This window comes from Lupinus angustifolius, chromosome LG10, assembly GCF_001865875.1.
Source record: "Lupinus angustifolius cultivar Tanjil chromosome LG10, LupAngTanjil_v1.0, whole genome shotgun sequence".
NCBI classification, from domain to species: domain Eukaryota; kingdom Viridiplantae; phylum Streptophyta; class Magnoliopsida; order Fabales; family Fabaceae; genus Lupinus; species Lupinus angustifolius.
This window is the reverse complement of record NC_032018.1, coordinates 10,391,180-10,414,079: the sequence shown is the minus strand read 5'-3', so window position 1 is coordinate 10,414,079 and position 22,900 is coordinate 10,391,180. Positions and strand designations below refer to the sequence as shown.

At 36.1% G+C, this 22,900-nt stretch overlaps 1 protein-coding gene and 1 long non-coding RNA gene across 2 annotated transcripts in view; both read right to left on the bottom strand.

Moving 5' to 3' along the window:
* LOC109358540 (valine--tRNA ligase, chloroplastic/mitochondrial 2) overlaps positions 2,930 to 22,900 on the bottom strand; it is a 31,872-nt gene continuing 11,901 nt past the window's right edge. The window contains exons 12-27 of the mRNA XM_019602834.1: positions 16,832 to 16,980; positions 16,628 to 16,745; positions 16,389 to 16,505; positions 15,385 to 15,605; positions 7,965 to 8,054; positions 7,753 to 7,864; positions 6,918 to 7,028; positions 6,663 to 6,800; positions 6,093 to 6,143; positions 5,906 to 6,018; positions 5,572 to 5,719; positions 5,349 to 5,453; positions 5,150 to 5,251; positions 4,775 to 4,847; positions 4,460 to 4,626; positions 2,930 to 3,580 (exon numbers count right to left, since the gene is read on the bottom strand). Of these exons, the coding sequence (XP_019458379.1) occupies positions 3,446 to 3,580; positions 4,460 to 4,626; positions 4,775 to 4,847; positions 5,150 to 5,251; positions 5,349 to 5,453; positions 5,572 to 5,719; positions 5,906 to 6,018; positions 6,093 to 6,143; positions 6,663 to 6,800; positions 6,918 to 7,028; positions 7,753 to 7,864; positions 7,965 to 8,054; positions 15,385 to 15,605; positions 16,389 to 16,505; positions 16,628 to 16,745; positions 16,832 to 16,980 (1,950 nt within the window). The 3' untranslated portion in view covers positions 2,930 to 3,445. The remainder of the gene's footprint in view (positions 3,581 to 4,459; positions 4,627 to 4,774; positions 4,848 to 5,149; positions 5,252 to 5,348; positions 5,454 to 5,571; positions 5,720 to 5,905; positions 6,019 to 6,092; positions 6,144 to 6,662; positions 6,801 to 6,917; positions 7,029 to 7,752; positions 7,865 to 7,964; positions 8,055 to 15,384; positions 15,606 to 16,388; positions 16,506 to 16,627; positions 16,746 to 16,831; positions 16,981 to 22,900) is intronic.
* On the bottom strand, positions 18,734 to 19,789 carry LOC109358541. The gene is made up of 2 exons (XR_002108979.1): positions 19,152 to 19,789; positions 18,734 to 18,963 (listed from the first exon to the last, which is right to left on the bottom strand). It is a non-coding gene; the product is annotated as an uncharacterized LOC109358541 (long non-coding RNA).

Sequence of the window (22,900 nt, the reverse complement as noted above, 5' to 3'; positions counted from 1 at the left end):
ATTTATTTACTTGAGTTTAGTTGAATACTTTATCCAAAAATATATTTTATTTATATTCAAAATATAATATATTTATTTATTGTAGCCAAATTAACCATTTACTTCAAATTTGACGGAATCCAAAATATATCATATTTATTTCCAGCATTTAAAAATATATTTGGAGAGGGGTGAGCCTACGGGCAATCTTCTTTCTATTCTCCCACATCCCCAGGTTTCCATACCCAAGAGATGCACCTTATAGGCATTTTTCGAATTTCTTAAGAAAAAAATATGGAACAAGGAAGTTGTTTCAGACTTGAAAACAGGTAACCTTTTATTTAAAGGGTGTTGCTTAACAAGCCAACCAACTCGACCAGTACTTATTTGACAATAAATATCCATTATATTGAGATCATACTTTTTTCAACAACAAAAAGCCCAAACGATGCAGTTTGTATGTTTTGAACGGGTTAAAAAAGTCTTGACATGAACATACTAACTAGTGCAACACATCAACAACTGTTCTAAAACGTTGCCAACTGCCGACCAATGACATATTTAAAATGCCAAACGTTTAAATTCCAAAACCCTGTGAGGGTAGGACATGGGACATGTATTAGGAAATACTACCACTTGCTTGCTGGTAACTAAACTACCACAAAAGTTTGCAATATCCAGAACAAATTTAAACAAGCATATCAATACCAACCATTGACAATCCTTATGCAATTTTGCTATCTTAATAACAAATTTATACAGCACAAACTGTAATTTTAATTCAAAGCACATATGTTGTTATTGCAATGAATCATCTATCTAAATTTCATCATCCAAAAATAAATTCATATTAATATGATTCATAAATTTAGAAACAAATAAATTGAATAACAATATTCCTGATGTTACTCTTGATCAAAATAGTAGCATTTTAAGAAATGCACACAACAAGTATAGTTTATTTTCATGTAATTCACTATCATAGCCATAATAATCTATTGTGTCGAATTGAATTAAAAGCAAAATTCATACTATTATGAAAACAATATTAAATCAATCAACTAGAACATTTTTTATGATGAAAAATAAAGATTCTAACCAAACATAATATCTTCAATCTTAACATGATACCTTTATAAAACAATGAATTTCTATAATGACAATTTAACCATATTATACCTTATTTCCTAATGACATGACATGAAAGTGACTCTAATACCAATTGTTGGATAAATCTTTAAGATAAACTTTAATTGTTGTGAGATACTTTATACTTAATATATATAATACATATTAAAGATGATGAACATTATCATCATATATAACCAAGATCTTTCATGTCAAATCACTAAGAATAAATATAAAACTAAAGGGAAACATACTTTAATATATATTCATAGAGAATATGGTGAATGAACTTTACACAATCCTTCATCGTCTATCCTTCAACTCCATGTCATTTGTCCTTGTATGCAAATGCATGTTCATATAGAACATGTAGGTTCTTTGGTATTCCATTTGTAGACCATTCTTAACCTTAGTTTCTCCTTTAATGGGATGAAGAGAATGATTTTGTGTCTTGTATTGTGGTTCATCTTGTGTTATGATGTGGTCTACAATTGGGGACCATAACCCTCATTTATAAGATAAACATTCCCTTTCATTAAGGGTGACGCCTTTTCCATTTTCCTATTTCTTATTTTTGCTCATCATAAAAATAGAAACAAGACTTTAGGTATCTACACATGACAATTATGTCTATAGTCATATACCTTATATGAATTAAATCACTTTAATTTGACTATATAGAATAATGACTCTAACCACACTTAAACATTACATGTGTGACCCATAAATTCTTACATTTAAACCATCTAAAATTTGGAAGCATGTATCTTGTTTGGCAATTACCATAATTGGTAAGCGATTTCAATATTGGAATGAGAAGTACATGATACACTTATTACCTCTAAGGATTAGTTTGGGAGTTGGATTTTGGAGGGGAATGAATGAAAAGGGAAGGCTTGGGAGCCATGAAATACAGATGACTCCCAAGCCTTCCCTTTCCCTTCCTTCCCCTCCAAAATCCAACTCCCAAACTAACCCTAAGTCTCTAACGAAGCATCGAAGAGGATTATTTGTTAATTGTTTTCATTAAATGAAATAGTCACTTATATTCGGAATCTCAATTGTTACCAATATTGTCTTTAAATATGCAGAATGAAACATTGCAAATCACAAATAAGAAGTTAACAAAATGACTTATTTAAGAAGTTAAATATTTATTCACCAGGAAGTAAAGAAATATTATTAACCCAATTAATGGCAAAATGGAGGTATTTTTTGTAAAAATAAGTTGTACAAAAAACATTGCAATCAGAAACAAGAAAAGGGCGTTAGGAAGTTGAAAGAAACTAGACTATGTGAAAATAAGTACCCATATCCACAAAATGAATGAACATTATCATTGTTGTTTGCGGATATTTAGATTTTAAGTATGTAAATAAGATCATAGAGATGTTTGAGGATTGGCATGGATCTAAAATGCTTAAAAGGGAATTTACTTTTATTAAGTCTTCATCGGATATACTTGTTTTTTTATTTATAAATAAGGTCTCAACGTATTGAGTTTTGCAAAATATTTTTTCTGCTTGAACATGATCTAGATGAATATCTCCCCATGCTTAGAGTTGGTTGTGATTCTATCTAACATGAATACTTAATAGACTCTGGATATAATGTATAGACACTATTAAAGCCATAGCAGTTCATTGGCTTGAACATGAAAGCATTCCCATTGCTGCAGTTTGATAATTTCTTTTTTAATTTACTAACATCTATATCCCTAGAACCCATTAGATTGAAGCCTCCTGCATTGTTTCACTCGCTTGCTTCGAGCGTTTTCTCATTTACATGAGCTATTGTAAAAATTTGCAAATACAGAATAACAGTTATACCAAGATATTGATGACATGTAACTTGCACCAAACACAAAGGGTACAAATTAGAGCACGTTATAGAACAAAGGTTTAGTATGAGAACACAAGCAGAGTGATGAAGGAATACAAGTTTAACAGCCAAGGTTGAAGAAAAATGTTAACAACTTTTTGTTTTTTCGGTAGAAAAAATGCTATGATTTCCTAACTCTAACAGCTCCCCTGGTGTGTACTACTGTCTCTGTAGACCTTCCCGTTCAGCTCTCTAGCCAGTTAAATAAGCTATGACATCAGCCAGTTAAATAAGCTGTGACATCAGACAGAATGAACCGAAGTAACCCAGACCTTCAAAAATCTGTTCATTCGGTTGATGCAAAGTAGAGGAACTGCGATCTGCGCACCTGATCTGTACGGTTCGCTTACTATAAAACAGTATACAGATGCCCTGATGTTGATTAACCATTCACTGGGCACAAAATTGGAGACGATTGCCACTTTAGTTGAAACATGTAATGAAGTAGCAGTGCTGATCATGCTTGTTTCGAAACTAAAACATTAGACTTCAAGAATTCAAGACGGTTCTTGGTTAGAGTGATCTTCTCTTCAGCTTCTGCTGCTTTTTCTCGCACCCCACGGACCACATCTTCGGGGGCCTTCTCTACAAACTGCAGAGAGCAGCAGAAAATAGTTGGACAGATTAGTAGTGGATGTAATCCGCAAGAATTCTACAGAGTACATGGGCAACAATACTGATCGGATATAAAAAAAATGAAACAGCCAATACTGATAAATGCCAACAGCTTGAAGGTTTAAAATAATATAAAAATGAATATGGGGGAAGGTTATTAAACTTCTAACTATCTATAACTAAAATACAAGTTCTTTCCAAAAGTATCAAGCTGTGTGTAGAACAGCAACAACCACCCTAAATCCAAGATATTTTTTGCAAGCCATCTAAATTAGATTTTGTTGGGAAGTAAGTCTCACAATGCGTGCCTCATTCTCCTAGGTATGGTTTAAATACCTATTGAGCTATTCCTCTCATTGTCATTTGGTTTTAATATGGAATCTTAACATTGTATTAGAGTCAGAGTCATCGCCTAGCTCATTCTCCTAGGCATGGTTTTAATACCCATTGGGCTACTCCTTTCATTGTCAATTGGTTTTGATAGGGAACCCTATAATATTTCATAATCTGATGTCAATAATTCATTCCTACATTGCAGTTTACAGTAGATCTTGTACAGAGCAATTTACCTAGGCATGGTTTAGGCATTTAGTTATGCTGCTTTGTATTTTGTTAACAAATGAATCATTATCATAATTCAATGAAAGGCCTAGCCCTGGTTCCTCTCTCTTCACAACAATAAAATTCCTAATTAGACCCATGCATAAAATGCAAAATATATACCCACACAGGCATATTAAATGGCAGTGGTTAAATAAGCTTACTTTGGCACTTGAATGACAGAATTGGACAACGTAACAAGGAAAGATGTGTGCACACATATAATTTCAAATTTCGGAAATAAAACATGTCGTACTTTAGGAGAACTGAGTTTAGCTACAAATCCATCATATTCCTTCTGCATCTTGGAAAGACGCTTTGAAAGACGTTCAACTTCTGCCGAAATATCAACCATATCAGCAAGAGGAAGATACGCCTCTAGTCCATCACCAGCCACTAGGTGAACTGATTGATCTGCATCTCCTGGATCATATTAAGCACATTTACCCACAAATTGATTCAGCAACCAGTTCTTAATTGGAAAACTATAAAAAATGATGGGAAAAGAGGATAAAGAAAATTGCAGTATCAACTTTTATCCATAGAGTAGAAAGTCTAGTACAAATCATGCCTGGAGGAGAATCAGTAAAATGTAGATGCTGTAAATCAAGCCGGGCGAGAAGTGCTAAAACTTCTCTTTCTTCCTGCATAAAGCAAAAGATACAGCATAGTGTTACTTATCACATCCTATGTGTGTGAGATGAGAATTCAAACAAGGATCACACTTTCTAAATTACTTAGACATCGAATTAAAATTTCCTCCAACAATGACACAGGTCATACTGGCAGTCAGATAAAAGTGAAAAAATTGAACATTAGTATGATTTGTAAGTTAAGATGATAGAATCAGAGAACTAAAAACCAAATAAAAACGTAAATTCAAGCAAGACACGTTTCATTTTCCCAGGGATGGGGTCATGAGAAATGAGAATTAAACCACACTTACAGAAATATATTGGATAACTTCATTGCTTGCAACCACTGATGCTGATATCCGCTTTGCAGGCTCAACAGAATATTCTGCTCGAGCATTCCTGATAGCTCTAACCTAATAATAGTTAATGAAATTAAAGAGTCTGTATAAATCAAGCTACTAAGAAGGCATTATATAAGACAAGAGAATAAAATAAAAATTATATACGCACCAAAGCTTGCAAAATTTCGAACTTCTTTATAGAGCTAGTGTTCCTTGGAAGTTGGGTCTGTGGCCAATGTGATACAATAAGGGCATGCTTCCGGTTAGGCAGTGCCTGTTGACAAATCATATAAATTAAAAAATGTGTTATATAATCACTGAACTTAAAGATACAAGGAAAAGCACCATTATAAAATGTGTACTAAATCATGTAGACCCTGCATCACATTTACCTGCCAAAGCTCTTCAGTAACGAATGGCATGAAAGGATGCAGCACTTTGAGTACGTTCTCAAAAGTGTACAACAGAACAGCCTGTGCCACTGAGGCAACTGAGTTACCACCAGAATGATAAAGGCGCGCTTTGCTAGCCTCTATGTACCTTAAGATAGAAAGAAGAGGAAAAGATACAAGAACATCACTCATAATCAAGTAATAGATGCAGACAAATGGCGAAGATCTCCACGCAGAAATGTTCAGCAGATCTAAACAAATATTAGGTTATTTGGGTTTAAAAATTCATAATGTATGTAGCACGTATAAATTACAACAATGAACAGCTTGATACCAATCTGCGAAATCACCCCAGAAGAAATCATATGCTTCTCTTCCAACTTCTCCAAAGTAAAATTTGTCATAGCTTCCAGTGACAGAATCAATTAGCAAGTGAAGTTTTGAAACCTGAAATTACAATAAGGTTACCGAACAACTCTGCACAACTTCAGCATCAAAACTGTAAATATAAATTGCCTTACCACCCAAGACTCTGATAAAGGGAGAGCAAGTACAGAATCTTCACAATCAAACTGAAAAAATATAAATAAACATGTTTTAGCGAAGAGAACACCACAGACTGAATTCCATCATATTTAAAATTGTTTAACATCAGTCGAACCAGAATGTATCATTGTATATAAGTATTAAGTACTAACTAAAGTTCTACGTAAAAATGACAATGACATACTAATTAACAAAAGTATTAGCTGCCACTTTTTCCTGCAACAACAAACAACAACCAAAATACCTGCACCTTAAAACTATTCAAACTCACAACTGCAATTTATTGTTTCTTCGCTTTCACAATCTAAAAAATTAAAGCTAAACATTCACTGCAAAATTTTCAAAGGATATACAACCACATGCAAGCTAATAAGGACAACAAACATAGAGAGATCACAACTTTTGAAGTGAAGTGGCTGTTAGTTAGTCTCAGGCAGTATAAACTAACATAATAGGACTTATCATCCTCTCTATGAATCAGTGAACCCCAGTGCCACATTTTACAACATGTAATAGTATTCCCAATATATCATAATGTTCCTCACCTTATAAGACAGTATGTTTTCCCAAGCAGTTGAATCATTCGTGTCAGGCAAGTTCTGTAAAATAAATTTGCCAGCATTCCACAATTTGTTGGTAAATGCCTTGTTGGAGGTCAACCGCTCAGTAGACAAATTAAGATCCTAAAAGAAAAGTGTATCCCAAATTTGTCAACCTTCATTGTTTTTGATAAGCTAAGAAACTTATGTAATGAAACTTGATCAACACAGAGCCCTCTATCAGAATACAGAAAAACAAACCTGACCAGCGGTTCCTAAAGCCAGCGTAAAACGTAAAGCATCAGTCCCAAATTCCTTGATTGTGTCAAGAGGGTCTACCACATTTCCCAATGTTTTGGACATTTTTCTCCCCTGAAAATATTATAAATGTGACAGTTAATTAAACAACAAAGGACTCGAGAAGCAAGAAAAAACTGCTAATAAATGCCTAAAAGAAAAACTGAGTTAAAATTTGGTACACTAATACTTTATAGGAGTTTACATCTATGCTTTGACAATTTGACCAAAAATAAATCTATCAAAACTGAATATTTATCAATTTCAAACATGACACCTTAAGTAGATGAATTTCTAAGACACATTTCAAAGTTAATTTTAAGACAATGTTTTTACATTAATTACAATTCAAATTAGATGAGCAACCAGCTCCAAATTAGAGCACACATTGACTATATATATACAAATGCCTAAGACATTTTCTAACAAAAATAAATAAATAAATAAGAACAATAATAAATTGAAAGAATACAATCATAACCTTGGACTAATATTTTAAAAGCTGACTCATGAACCTTAATAAAAATTTACAGATTTCTGAACAGAACATTGTTTTAATGAACAAACGTTATGTAAAAACCAGACAGGTGTTCTCTCTATATTCATTAAATGAAATTAGTGTCTACTCAATTTTCTTTTCAAAAAGGGTAACCATTATCCTGAACTCGGATAGTAAGATATATTTTTTGGGTAAAATGTTAACCTTTCACGTGACAATATTTTGAATTTTGCAAATGACAGTGATATAGGAAAGTTAACACAATGATAAGTTCAATATACATGCAAAAAGTGAAGTCACCTGTGAATCCCTGATGAGTCCATGCAAATAAACATAAGAAAATGGAACAGTCCCAGTGAACTCAATTCCCATCATCACCATTCTTGCCACCCAAAAGAACAATATGTCATGCCTGTCAATTGCAACATCACCTTTAGTTGTTCTCCCGATGGTAGAATCCACAAAGAAAGAAAAATTAAGTGTGTATAACGATCAATTCAATAAACACACACCCTGTTTCAAGCACTGTAGTTGGATAGAATTGGTTAAAATCCTCTGCAGACACATCTGGCCATCCAAGGGTGCTAAATGGCCACAATGCACTGATCAAATATGAAATAAAATCTGGTCAGTCTATATAAACAATTGACAAAAGAATAATGGCATGTAGAGCAGGTTTCAAAAACTGAAATTGAAAAAGAACCAGCTCATTGGTAGTAAGTTTCAAGTGCAGTTTACACTAGCATGCAAACAATTGAGAACAAATCAATCATGCTTGGGATTTTAAGATTTAGGCATCAGTAACACCACTAATTAAGATATACCAGATGACCAGCTTATAAGCTTCAGTGAAAATATAAAGAATACAAGTTTCATAATGCAAAATCTCAAAGAACACAAGTTTTCTCGGATCACACATCCATTTTCAGGACAAATGCCTCCATAGGAAACATGGTTCCAAAAGTTTTCAACAATCATTCTGAACTGTATATAAGGAAATTTTAGGGAACTTCTTTTAGCACCCATACTAATAACTCACGCACCCACCTTTTAATTTTTTGCACATAAACTTCCAAAAATACCCTTTGACTGTCGGATAGCTTATTTTGAACTGCCAGATATTAGATTATAGAAATAGTTAAGGTGATAGAAAACAATAACAGTTAGCATTTGAGTTAATCTGTTAGCTGATAGTGAGTTAGATGAGCTGACAGCTGTTAGATATTAGCTACTATATATATATATTCACATAACACTTGTAATCATTTTAACAATAAGAAATAGAAATTACAGGTACAGAAGTTTCTAAATATCTCTCTAGTTTTCCCTCCTTTCTGTTTATCACTTTTACATGGTAGCAATCGCCTCTATAGCTAGCGCCTCTGATTCTGATCTTCCTATTCCCAATTCCAACACCGCATTCTGCTTCAGTTACTCTTCTTCCAGCGGTGTTTCCTCACTCAATTTCCACTTCCGATTATGAAGCTGGCGGAGAGGAACTATCTCACAATTTTCAGATAGCTTATCTGACAGTTAAAATTCTCTGCACTGTCAGATAGCCTATCCAACAAGCTCAAATTCTCTGAATTACGGATAATTTGTACAGTAGGACAAGCTAATCTAGTGGGACGGAAATTCTATGCTATCGGATAAGCTATCAGAATGTAATGTAACTATAGAAAAAAGCGAGCAGATTAGCAGAACAGAGAAAATTTACAGGACAGTATTTTTGGAAGTTTAGGAGCAAAAAAAATTAAAAAGTGAGTGTTAAATCAAGATAGTGGGTGCAAGTAGAATTACCCAAAATTTTAAACAGATTAATGCAAGGGGTGTCTCTTTTCATTCTAAAAGTGTATAATTCATAATAACTAATTAAAAATAAAAATTTCAAACCTCCAAGTTCTGGACAGATCAAGTATAATCCTACACCATTTTTACCCAAAAGGGAAGAGTTATAAAAACATGTTAAATTCTAATGAGTAATGACAATAAAGCTATTCAAGTTTAAAATAAAAAATATCTCCATATGTTATATCTCTAGATCAAATATACTTTAGGATTTCAAATGACATGCATTGCTCTCTAAATTCTAAAGATTAAACTAATCTACTAATACAGGGATCAATGCACATGCTTAGTAGCATAAATGATAAATTTAATGTCCCAGACTTGATACTCAATCCCCCCTCCCACCACAGGCACCACAGACACAGAGATATGTGGATACTGATAAATGGACAACAATCATCAGTTCTGAGGTTTTTCTTAAGCTGGTAGTAAATGAACAACCACCACACATGCACACACAGATCGGTAGATACTGCTTATTGGATAACTAAACCATCAACTCATCGCTTTTCTCTTTCTTTCTTTATTCTTTTAATAAAATAAATACTCTTGCATGAAAAGATAGAAGAACATGAGAAGAGAAATCCTCATGAAAACACAAAAAAGTACCTAAAATTGTGAAGCTCTTATGTTGATAGCAGTGTTTTAAATTGTAGTTGTGGTTACCGTGATCATTACAGTCGTTACTCATGAATTTTTTTTGTAATTAAAAAAATGTTATCAAATTTGATGCAGCCCAAATGATGCAATGCGGTCTGATACAACCGCATCATTATAATTCAGTGTCACACCGTAATTGCAAGGTGATGCAGTTGCGGAGGCCAATGCCTTATTGTGACCGTATCAGGTGATGCGATGTAAAAAGATAAAAGATAAAAGGAATGAAGAAAATATTATTGAAAAATTAAACTATACAATAGAAGAGCTTATCCCTTTAAATAAAGGGAAAGCAACATAAACAAAAACAAACTAGTAACTGCATCAAGCAGTTACTAACACTAACAACTTTCAGCATGTGCAAATAACAATTAGCACATGCTAATTGTTAATTGGCACATGTTAATTGCTTCAGCAATACAACTTAACTAACTCTATTCTCTAATATAACCCTGAAATTGAGGGTAGTTGACTAAGGATGCTAAGTCAACTACTTTAAGTTGCTTTCTTAGAGTTAGAAATCTATCAGTAGCCAAAGGCTTAGTGAGCACATCAACTGTTTGAAAATCAGAGGGGGTGTGTTTCACTTGAAGGGACTTGGCGTGAATCCTATCTCTTACAAAAAAGAGATCAACTTCTATGTGTTTAGTTCTGTTGTGGAGAACAGGATTGTGAGACATGCTCACAGTGCTGAGATTATCACACAAAATTAGAGGGATCTGATGTGGAATCTTGAGTTCTGAAAGCATGGACTCAACCCAAATAATTTCTTGAGCAGCAAGGGCCAGACATCCGTATTCAGCTTCAGTGCTAGATCTGGAGACTGTTTGTTGCTTCTTGGACCACCAAGTAACCAGATTAGGCCCAACAAACAAGCAAGCCCCTGATACAGATTTTCTCTCATCAGGGTCAGTGGCCCAATCTGCATCACATAAGCCTGTGAGAGTGATAGGAAGAGAGGAGACTGATACAGCAGCCTTGAGATGTATGCCAAAGCTGAGAGTTCCTTGTAGATATCTTAGAATCCTTTTTACAACAACCTAATGTTGGTCAAGGGGATTACCCATAAACTGGCACACCCTATTCACACTGTATGCTAAGTCAGGCCTATTGATTGTAGCATATTGAAGAGCTCCAACTATTGATCTGTACAAAGTAGGATTGTCAAATTGTTTGGACTCTGATTTGGATAGTCTGCAAGTGGTTGCCATGGGAGTAATGCTGGATTTGGCAGATTCCATATTGGCTTTCTGGAGAAGATCTTTATTTGAGTGAGGAACAGAGATCCATCTTGAAGGTGTTTGACCTCAATGCCTCGAAAGTAGTCTAAATTTCCTAGGTCTTTGAGAGCAAAAGCAGAGCTTAGTTTGTGAACTAGAGCAACAATTTGACTGTTTGATGACCCAGTGATGATTATGTCATCCACATAGACTAAGACAAAGAGTTGGTATGTACTAGTAAGAGAAATAAACAGAGAGTTATCATATCTACTGTTTTGAAAGCCTAGCTGAAGAAGAGTGCCTTTAAATTTCTCCAACCATTGTCTAGGAACCTATTTGAGACCATACAATGCCTTGTGTAACTTGCATACATTTGTTTTATCACCATTTTGAAAGCCAATAGGTTGGGACATATAAACCTCTTCATTGATGACAACATTTAGGAAGGCATTGTATATGTCAAGCTGTTGAATAGTCCACCCATAAGTGACAGCAAGTGTGAGGAGAATCCTTATTGTGACAGGTTTGACTACAGGTGAGAAAGTCTCATTGTAGTCAATTCTTGGTTGTTGATGGAAGCCTTTGGCAACTAACCTGGCTTTATATTTGTTGATAGAGCCATTAGGGTTCTCTTTAATCCTGAATATCCACTTGCAGCCAATTGCCTTTTTATGTGGAGGTAAGGGAACCAGGGACCAGGTTCCTAATTTAAGCAGAGCATCATACTCTTCTTGCATAGCTCTTTTACAAACAAGACTGACCAAACAGGACTGAGAAGGGCCTCTTTAGGTGTGGAGGGTTCAGACTGGACCAAAAAGAGGCTTGCAAGATTAGGCAAGATGGATTTGTTTATGCCAGCCTTGAACCTTGTGATCATAGGATGAGAAGGTTAAGGGTCAGGGGTCAAAGAGGATGAGGAGGAGGGAAGAAGAGTTGTGGAGGATAAGGGAGATATAGAGGTGGATGAATCAGAGGATGAGGGATTAATAGGGTCATTTAGAATTGCAGGGTCAGAAATAGATGTGAAGGGAGATGGTGAATTTTGAGTAGGGTTAATGTGATTGAGGGCGGATGTTGGTTATGAGGGATAAGTATTTTCAGTGGTATAGTTGTTGTGAGAGGTGTAGTTGTGGTTGGGTAGGTTGTTTGGGATAGTAGAGGAAAAAGGTTTAGTACGGTTTTTAAATGGAAAGGATAATTCATTAAACTTGACATCTTTAGAGATGTATATTTTTCCATCATTGGATAGGCACTTGTAACCTTTATGCATAGAGGAGTACCCTAAAAAGGTACATTCTGTGGAACTGAAGTCAAGTTTGTGGGAGTTGTAAGGCCTAAGTAAAGGAAAGCATGCACAGCCAAAGATTTTTAGAGAAGTATAGTCAGGGTTGGATCCAAATAGTAGGTAATAGGGAGATTTGTTGTTAAGGGTGGCAGAGGGGAGTCTGTTGATTAAAAATACAGCAGTGGTAAAGGCATATTCCCAGAAAGTGGGAGGTAATCCTGCATGGGCCAATAGGGTTAGACTTGTGTCCACTATGTGTCTATGCTTTCTTTCTACTGTTCCTTGTTGGTGATGAGTATGAGGACAAGATAGTCTATGTGAAATGCCTAGGGTAGAGAGATATGAAGTAAAGGGTCTAAATTCACCTCCCCCATCAGTTTGGATAGCTTTGATGGTTCTATTAAATTGAGTTTAAACCAATTTGATAAAGTGTTTGAAGATGGTTAAGGTCTCAGATTTTTGTTTAAGTAGGAATATCCAAGTGTGTCTGGTTTTTGCATCAGCTATTGACAAATAATATTTAAAACCAGATTCAGAGAGAACTGGTGCAGGTCCCCATAAGTCTAGGTAGAGTAAATCAAAGGAATTAGAATAACAAGTAATTAGGTGAGTGTATCCTATGAGACTTGCCATAGCAGCAGGCATTACAAAAAACAGAGGCAGTTTTATTTGAGTAAGGTATTTTACAAAGAGACAGAATATTGTTTACAATAGTTGTGTGTGCATGTCCTAGCCTACAATGCCACAGAAATTGGGTAGAACAATTTGTAGGAGCTAAGCTATCTATGCCAGTTGATGTGCTCTGGGCATTTGATTTGGGAATAGAGGCATAACATGCTGACTTTTGTGGGAATAGACTCTGGAAAGCATAGAGACCTTCTGAGGTGATTGACCCTTTGAGGAGAATGGTGTTAGAACCCTGTGATTTCACAAAACATTCATTATGGTGGAATTCAATGTAACAATTGTTATCTTTGACAAATTGAGAGACACTAATTAGGTTTTTAGTAATGGTGGGTACAAGTAGAAGATTATGTAAAGATAAAGAGATGTGAGGATTTAAGGGAGAAGAAAATGTGGTGGTTCCACTACAAGAGATGAGTTCTTTAGTACCATTACCCATATATAGGTGTTCAGGACCAAACTGTTCTGCTATTGGATGAACAAGAGCAGGATCAGAGGTGATGTGGTTGGTGGCACTTGAATCAGGGAACCAGAGAGAGTGCCTAAGATCAGAACCTCCAGTGCTAACATTCATGGCATAGGGGGGTAGCCTGGGGAAGGTTGATATTGTGGACCATTGAAGGGATAGGTTGAGAAGGGGGTTTTGTGGGAAGGCATGGGTGAATGGTAGTAGGGATAGTAGGGAGAGGAGGGAATGGGATAATTTTGGCCAATGTGGGAGTTGGTTGATTTAGATGGGTGATGGTCAGGTCTGGGTCCCTTAGGATAGTTGGATTGGGAGTTAGTAAAGTGAGAGGGAGGATATGGATAGGGGTAGGCTGGATAGGGGTTGGGGATGTTGTAGGGGGCAAAGAAACACCATGTTATGTCATGACCAGGCCTGTTGCAGTGAGTGCAGAAGAAACTGCTCCCATACCTGCTAGAGGGTCTGTTACCCTATTGAATCTGCCATTTCTTTTGTTGGGACGTCCCCCTCTTGATCCATCATTAAAGGAAAGGGAAATTGAGTCATACCTGTGTGTGGGAGGGGATGTTGTTGGAGGATAAGTAGGATTGAAGTGACTGGGATTAGGACCAGAGTCAGTAGGTTGGTGTGGTGTTGGAATAGAGGCTATATTGGTTGACAAAGCATTAGAGACTGCTTTGTGCTTATTCTTGATGATTCTTGATTCAAAGGTCAGCAAGAATTGTTCTAACTCATTGATAGAGGGTGGATCAATTTGACTCTCAATAGTTGTGATGACAGGTTGAAATTCTTCACTTAATCCATCAAGGATGTAGTCAGTGTGTTCTGCAATTGATATAGGGGTGCCTATAGATGCGAGTGAATTAGTTATGACTTTGATTTTGGAGAAATATTCTGAAATGTTGTTGTTGCTTTGAGAAATTGTGCGCAGTTGAGCCCTCAGTTGCCTACTTCTGGCCTTGGTGTGGGCATTGCAAAATGTATGAAGTTCAGCCCACAATTGACAAGATGATGTGCACCCAAGGACTCTTGTGTGTAAGGAGTCAGAGATGGAGTTGAGGATCCACGCAAAGATAGTTTGATCCTGCTCTTCCCAGCTGAGGAATGTAGGATTAATGTGATGATGAGTGCTGTCAAAGTCAGAAAGAAATTTGGGTGGTACATCAGTAGGGTGAATGAATCTTATTGCTCTGTTGGATCTTAGAACAGAGAGCATGAATTGGCTCCAAGTGAGATAGTTTTTCTCACTGAGTTTTGTAGAGGGTATGGGAAGAGAAAAAGATGGAGAATGTGCTCGAATGGGAGGAGCAGAGGAATGGGAAGGTGGAGGAGTGGAGGGATCTGAGGCAATGGCCATTAGGGCAAGTGATACCATGTAAAAAGATAAAAGATAAAAGGAATGAAAAAATATTATTGAAAAATTACACTATACAATAGAAGAGCTTATCCCTTTAAATAAAGGGAAAGCAACAGAAACAAAAACAGAATAGTAACTGCATAAAGCAGTTACTAACACTAACAACTTTCAGCATGTGCAAATAACAATTAACACATGCTAATTGTTAATTGGCACATGTTAATTGCTTCAGCAATACAACTTAACTAACTCTATTCTCTAATAGATCCACAATTTCATTCAGCGGGATATAGTAAATGAACAGTCACCTTTATTAGAAAAAAATTAGGAGTGATTCAACAGACAACAATTTGTTTGTTTCTACTCAGTACAAGAACACACTCATGAATAGTGCCTCTATAGTGGAAAAGCATACCTTGAAAACCACGTGTCTAGAACATCAGGATCCTGATATATTTCTACACCCTTTCCATATTTCTCTCTAGCTTTTTCATGTGCTTCATCAGCACTCCTAGCAACTATATATTCCTCTTCGTTGTTTTTTCCAACAATATACCAAACAGGTATCCGGTGTCCCCACCACAGTTGCCTGCTTATACACCAATCCTTGATGTTGGAAAGCCAGTGATTGTAAATCTGTTTTTAACAGAAAGAACAATGTATTATTTAAACAACAAAAGCACTAATATAAAAAAAGGAGGAAAATAAATTACGTGATAACCTACATATTACTGACAATTTGAAAAAATATATATATATTCGGGTAGGATAGTATTAGAATCTAGGAATGCTAGATAGGGAAGGCATGGAAACTGGATATGAAGATCTTAAACTGTCATTAACCAACAGAATCTGATAGTTGTTTAGGTACATATACGCAAAGCTAAAAGAGTCCATCTAGAACCTAAGCCATCAAGTTTTCATTCAACTGAATCATAACTAACTAGACATGTCTCCAGTACAGCGGTATACACTAAAACAAAAAATCAATCTTTGGCCACCAAAATGAGGAAGACATACAAAGTTGTACTGAGGGAAGAGGAAGGAGAACAAAAATTAGAACAAGTGAAATTCATGGAGAATGAAGACAGGAAAACTCAGGTTACCAAGCAAGATATCAAGGAAAAGCAGAGGAGGTATTTCTACACATTATTCAATGAAAGGACAGTAACAACAGTAGACCGGGAGAATATAACCATCAAAGAAGGTTGTCAAATTTTACTTTTGACCATGGGATTCTTGGCAAATGAAGGACAATTAGAATAATTGGGCCCAACTCCACCCAAAAGTTAGCTTATCGGGGAGGTTTGTCCAAGTATAAAACCAGAAATACTATATGGTAGTGAATGTTTGGAAGTGAAGTGTCAACAGTTGCAAAACAATGTACAGGAATTATATCTCTAAATGTTTATGCCATACCTTCTCAAATCTTTCTGGAATTATGGTTAAGTCTCCTTTTTCAACTGCTTGAAGAGCTTTCTCAGCAAGAGGTTCCATGCTTACAAACCACTGCTTACTAACAAGTGGCTCTATCACCTGATTGATGAATAGGAGAAAACCACCCAGTGTGAGGTGCCATATCAAATAGAAGAACGAATCAATCACAGTATATTGCCATATCATAATTTTCAAAATCAGGTAACAAAATACTGTCTCACTTCTCCACCACGTTGTGATCTGGGAACTCTTAAAGTGTGTGGTTCCTTTTTCACAGCTAATCTTGTCTCCTCAAGCTCTGCCCATAGTTTCTTTCGAGCCTCAAATCGATCAAGGCCTCTAGTAATACAAGTTTTGCTTCCATATATTAGGTGAAACACTATATCTTAAATCTTCAACAAGTCAACTAAATATACAACAAATACCTGTACAAGCCTGCAACCCCATTTAGTGTTCCATCTTTGTTCATCACATTAAGTATTGGTAGACCAAGTTTTCGAGCAAACAGGTAATCATTATGGTCGTGCCCTGGGCTAATCTTCAATACTCCAGTCCCAAACTCTCTATCAACATTCTGTAACACAATACCAATCAATAGCAAGTAATGACATGACACACTAGAATTATCGATAACATGATAGTATCATTTAAGGTGAAAAGCAACAGTAACAATTAAAAAATGTGATAAGAATCAGAAGCCCCTTATCACCCGTGTGTACACCAGGGGGAAGAGAAGTATAGTTACTTGGTAGTTATCCTGAGTTAGTTAGAAGTATAGTTAATTGGTAGTTATCCTGAGTTAGTTAACTAGAGGATGAACAAGCTATAAAAGGAGGAGTTAGTTAGTTTGAAGGCAGGAAAATATTAGAAAGTAAACTGGTTGTGGAACCAGGAGGGATCAAGGATCCTATTGTAATCTTGCACTCTATACTTGTAACATCATCTTCTACATAATAAATCTGTTAGAACCCTACCACAAGTCACGTTGACAGTGGGTTAGGGGCTTTTCCTTTAATTCTTTCTTTTACATTCTGTTAACTCGATACCAGTGTTTATCAAAATTTATTAAAACTTATTACAAGGAAATATCTTTTTAATGAACAGAAGGAAACTAACAGACAAAAATCTGACTGATTCTTATTAACAGGCAAAAAGAGTTAGAGAAAAAAGTATCAGAAGAGGTAATTGATAGTCGTCCCTCAAAACGCAAAGTGATGCATGAGAAGTGATATTATGTATTGATTTCAATTTTTAAGTATATGTAATCTTTGCTCAGGATTATTAGTGGGCTTACCTGTAAGACCAGAAAAGGTCCCACTCCCACATTGAGATAGCATTGGCTGAAGAGTGATAAAAGAAGAAATAATTGTATAATTTACTTTCATTGTAAGATTATAGGACGAAACCCAATTTTTCTTACACTTAGCTATATTCTAGGCAAGTGGATATTTCCCTACTTCAATATAATGTATAAACATTCTGTAGGGATGAATTACTCAGAAATAATATTAAGGAAAAAATTCTCTTTAAAATCAGTATCAAAGTTCCCAATCTAGGAGGTGTTGCTTCTGCTGCCAATCAGGCCTTCAGTGATGGTCAACCTAGTGCTCCGCAGCAGTCAGCCTTCACCACAGCTGCTTATTCCCTTTTTCCTTAATAGCAGTAAACCGAAGTCATCCATACCAGCCTTAATTGCTGTTAAAGTTAAATCAGATTGAAGGAACAGCACCAACTAGAAATGCCCCAATTTGACGGTGGGATGATAAGGACTCTCTTACATGAGGTCCCACATAAAGATATCATTGTCTTAAGGTTGATCAAAAAGTACTTATTGTGTAATTATTGTAGGTTGCCTTAGATTTAGCCTTATTCGAGGTAAGTAGTTATTTCCCTAAGCCTAATAACGTATCAAATATGATGATTTACCAGGAATAATTTTCAGTAAAAGTCTCTTTCAAGTGTTCTATTAAGTTATTGGAGGAGATTTGAAGTAAAGGATACTAAACTGAACAAGAAAGTTCTAGAGTATTGTTTACTTATTAGATAGGACTTATTATGCCTATAAAACGTGTCCAAAACCAAAAGCAAACTTATGTTCAAAACAAAGATGTTCATTATTTCAATTTGCAATATGTAGGTTTTTTATATGTAAAGAAATACAACAAAAAGATACAGGATTGTTTGTCTTTCAAATTCCCATCTTCAGCTTAAGATATAAGTTGAAATTATGTAAATATTTCAACAACAACAACCAATCCTATCCTACTAGGTGGGGCCAATTACATGGATTGACAAAGCATTAATCTCTAAGTCTTTCTTAATACTCCATCATAAATCATGTTCATTGACAAAGCATTAATCTCTAAGTCTTTCTTAATCATTTCGCCAATGGTTTTTCTTGGTCTCACTCTTCCTCTAAAAATTAGACTAGCTTTCATTTAATCTACTCTCCTTATGAGTGCTTCTACCCAAGGTTGTTAAAGCGTAGAGTCAACCTTGGAGCGGGAAGGAGGTAAGATCGTAGAAGCGGTGGAGCGTAACACGAAGCGTAGCTCCACTTAAAATACAAAGTTATATTAAAGAAAGACACACACATATATATGTACCTAAAATAATGTTTCAACATCCTTTTGGGTTCCATCCAAATGATGTTTCAATCTGTAAATTCCACCATTAAATATCTTTGCACAATATTTGCATTGAATTTTTCTTATACTTCCATCAATAGAAATACGATGTTTCCACCCCCACATCATTCCTAATTCCTTTAGTGTTATTTGGCCCCTTCCCATTTCCTGGAGTAGTCGTGGTAGTTGACATGGCTTGTTAAAAAATAGAGGGAAAAGATAGAAAAGAGTGGGTTGGAAAGCAGTGATGTTTTTGGGGAAGAAACAAAAAGATTTTGAGTAAAAAAGCATAGCCCTGTTGTTGTTATGTGATTTGAGAAGAGATGAATGAATGAAGAAATAGTGCACATGATTTTTATAGAAATGGGTGAATGATTTTTGTTGATAAAATGCAAAGTTTTCACCAAGTGGCAACAGCTGTGTAGAGAGATGAAAGGTTTCTGAAATTGGTGGTTGAAGATGAAAGAGTTAGGTTTTTTTAATTTTTTAAAAACGGGTTGGGCATAAAATTAGGTCAAAAATAGGTTAAAAATTGGCTTGGGCCAGAACCCGGGTCAAAACAAACCTAAAACTGCAGAAGTCATTTGAAACGGTTGTCTTCTTCCTCAACTCGAAAAAGCGCAGCGATGCTACGATTCTACGCTCCAACATGTCGCTCTGCCACGCTCCGCCTCTGATTCACTTTTCTGCCAACACAGTTTCCACCATGAAAAGCGTTGAATTGTACGATTCAACGCTTTGGAGCGTGCTTTTGATAACCATGTTTCTACCAGTCTCCTCCTCACATGTCCAAACCATCTAAAGTGTGATTCTACCATCTTTTCTACAATAAGAGATACTCCAAATTTCTCCATAATGCATTCATTTCTACTCCTACCTTGTTTAGTGTGTCCTCCCATGCAACATTTTCATCTCTGCAACATGTAATTTATTCTCTTATTAACATTTTATCGTCCAACATTCAATCCCATATACCTTTACAGGTGTTATAGTCGTGTAGTAAAAATTCTCCTTAAGCTTGAGTGTACATTTTAATCACATGAGATACTTGAAGCATTTTGCCATTTCATCCAACCCGTTTGAATCATATGGATCACATCTCCATCAATTTCCCCTTTGTCTTATATGATTGGCCCAAGATACCTAAATCTAGTGACTTGTAGTTTAATATGATCCCAATCTTTACATCCACAATAGGATTGGTCTACACCTTGCTAAACCTACACTCCATATATTGTGTCTTATAAAAATCATATATTTCTAAAGCTTGTCTCCACATTTCTAGCTTCCCATTTAATACCTCTCAAGTCTCCCACTAAGACAATACAATCTATAAGAACCATTCGTTGTAGCGTTGATTCTTGGATATGCACAGTGGACACATCCAAGACCAATGTAAATAAGTAGGGACTCAATATTGACCCTTGATGTAGTATGACAAAAGGAAAATCTTTTGAGACCTGATCTTGTTTTCTCATGCTAGCCTTAACCCCATCATACATATTTTAGATTGCTCGAATATAAACAATTAGAACACATTTCTTCTCTAGAGTTTTCCGCAAAACTTCACTAGGTACCTTATCATATGCCTTCTCCAAATCCCTTTGGTTCCTTTGATATATTTTCATTAATCGTTGTAGCATGTATATAGTCTCAATGGTCGACCTTCGACATAAAACCCAATTGATTATCAATGATATATGTCTCATCCTCCGCACAATTATTCTCTCTAATAGCTTCATATTATGACTTATGAGCCTAATCCTCCGATAGTTGCGTAATTTTGTATATAGCCCTTGCTCTTATACCCACTAGCCTGAATCTTCTTAAACATCATGATCTCATTAAACAACTTTATGAGCCATTTAATGTCATGCTCTCCTAGAACTTTCCAGGCCTCAATAGATATTGGTCCAACCGTTTGTTATTCTCCATCATTTTCAAAGTTTCTTTCACCTTTAACTCCTGAATTCTATAGTAAAAACTATAATTTTGATCCACCTCTTTCGTGTATAGTCTATCAAAAAGCAAGGAATCATGTTCCTAATTAAAAAGCTTATGAAAATAGTTCTTCCATCTCTCCTTCGTATCATTGTCTTTCACCAAGACTTTTTCATCTTCTTCTTTAATGCATTTTACTTAGTCCTAGTTTCTAGAATTTCTTTTCTTATCCTTGGTACCTAGAGATTTGTATAACCCATCATACACTTTATCTTTAACTTCATTTACCATTTTCTTGCTCTCTTTCTTAGCTACCTTGTATTTTTTCCAACTTTCAAATTTTTTACACAATGATCATGATTTATAACATTCCCTTTTCACCTTAATTTTGTCTTGGAAATTTTTTTATCCCACCATCATGTTTTTTTACCTTTTGGTCTAAAACCTCTAGATTCGACTAGTATTAGAGTAGTTCCTTTAACTATTTTTGTAACTGTTTTAGTTAAAGTGTATCTGACTTCTTTTATTCTTTCAATGAATCTGGTCCATCTTTATGACTAGATTCATAATCAGTTAGTTTACTGGTTTACTATAAGTAAAGGGCTCTTGCTCCTTTTGTATTAACAATTCAGAATATTAAATAAGAGGAAAGAATTAATATTCTCTCTCTCACTTTTACTTTTCTACTTTCTCTCTGTTTCTCTCTCTCTCTCTCACGACTTCACCTTCTTCTCAAACTCTTCTTCTCCACTCTTCTCTACACTTCTCTCTCTCTTCTTCTCACATTACCAAATATTAATATGGTATCATGAGCTTATAGATCCGAAACCACCATGGATTTTCCGCCAGAGTCAACACCACCGTCTCTCTCTCCTCGCCCTACCGCCGCTGTTCCGCCGTCAACAGTGACGTTTTCTCAGGTAATCTCCGCCAAGCTCTCCGAAAAGAATTATTTCATATGGAAGCAACAAGTTGAAGCAGTTCTTGCTTCACATCGGTTGGAAAGGTATGTAGTTAATCCTCAAGTTCCTCTTCGATTTCTTTCTGAAGATGACCGTGAGTTTGGGCGAATAAATCCAGCCTTCCTTCAATGGGAGGAGCAAGACCAGCATCTTGTCTCGTGGCTCCTTCAGTCTCTATCGGAATCGGTTCAATCCCGTGTATTAGGGCTCCGACACGCGTGGCAGATTTGGGATGAGATTCACACGTTTTTTGACTCTTTGATCCGTGCTCGGAGTCAACTTCTTCTCTCGGAGCTTCGCACCATCAAGAAAGGAACTCAGACCGTGACTGAGTTTGTGTCTCGGGTTAAGGCACTGATTCACTCCCTAGCTGCTGTTGGTGAAATCATTTCTGGCCGAGAACAAGTTCGCTTGATTCTTGAAGGTCTTCCCTCTGAATATGAGGCGTTTGTCACTTCAATCAACAATAGAGCAGAGGTATGTACGTTTATTCAACTTGAGTCTTTGTTAATGGCTCATGAGACTTATCTTGAGCGTATTCATCCGTCGACACAAGAAGTATTTTCTGTGAATGTTGCTCGTTCATCTTCCCAGTTCTCTGCTGCTGGCCAACATCAGTCTCGGCACAACTTGTACAATGACAAATCTGGTTTTTCTACTCAAGTTGGGACAGAATCTGCAGAGACAGCTCAAATGTATCACCCTGTTGTTCCTCCCCCTGGTAGAGGTCGTGGTAGCTACTTTGGCCGTGGCAGAGGAGGTCGGTTTGGACGTGGCAGAAGTGGCTCTGTTCGCTGTCAACTTTGCTATAAGGCTGGTCATGAGGCTTTGCAATGCTGGTACAGGTTTGATTTGGTAATGCAGTCACAATTGTCTCCTTCTTCTGCTCAGTTTGCTCCACCATTTTCTGCACAGTATGCTCCACCGGTTTCTGCACATTATGCGCCACCGGTTTCTGCTCCTG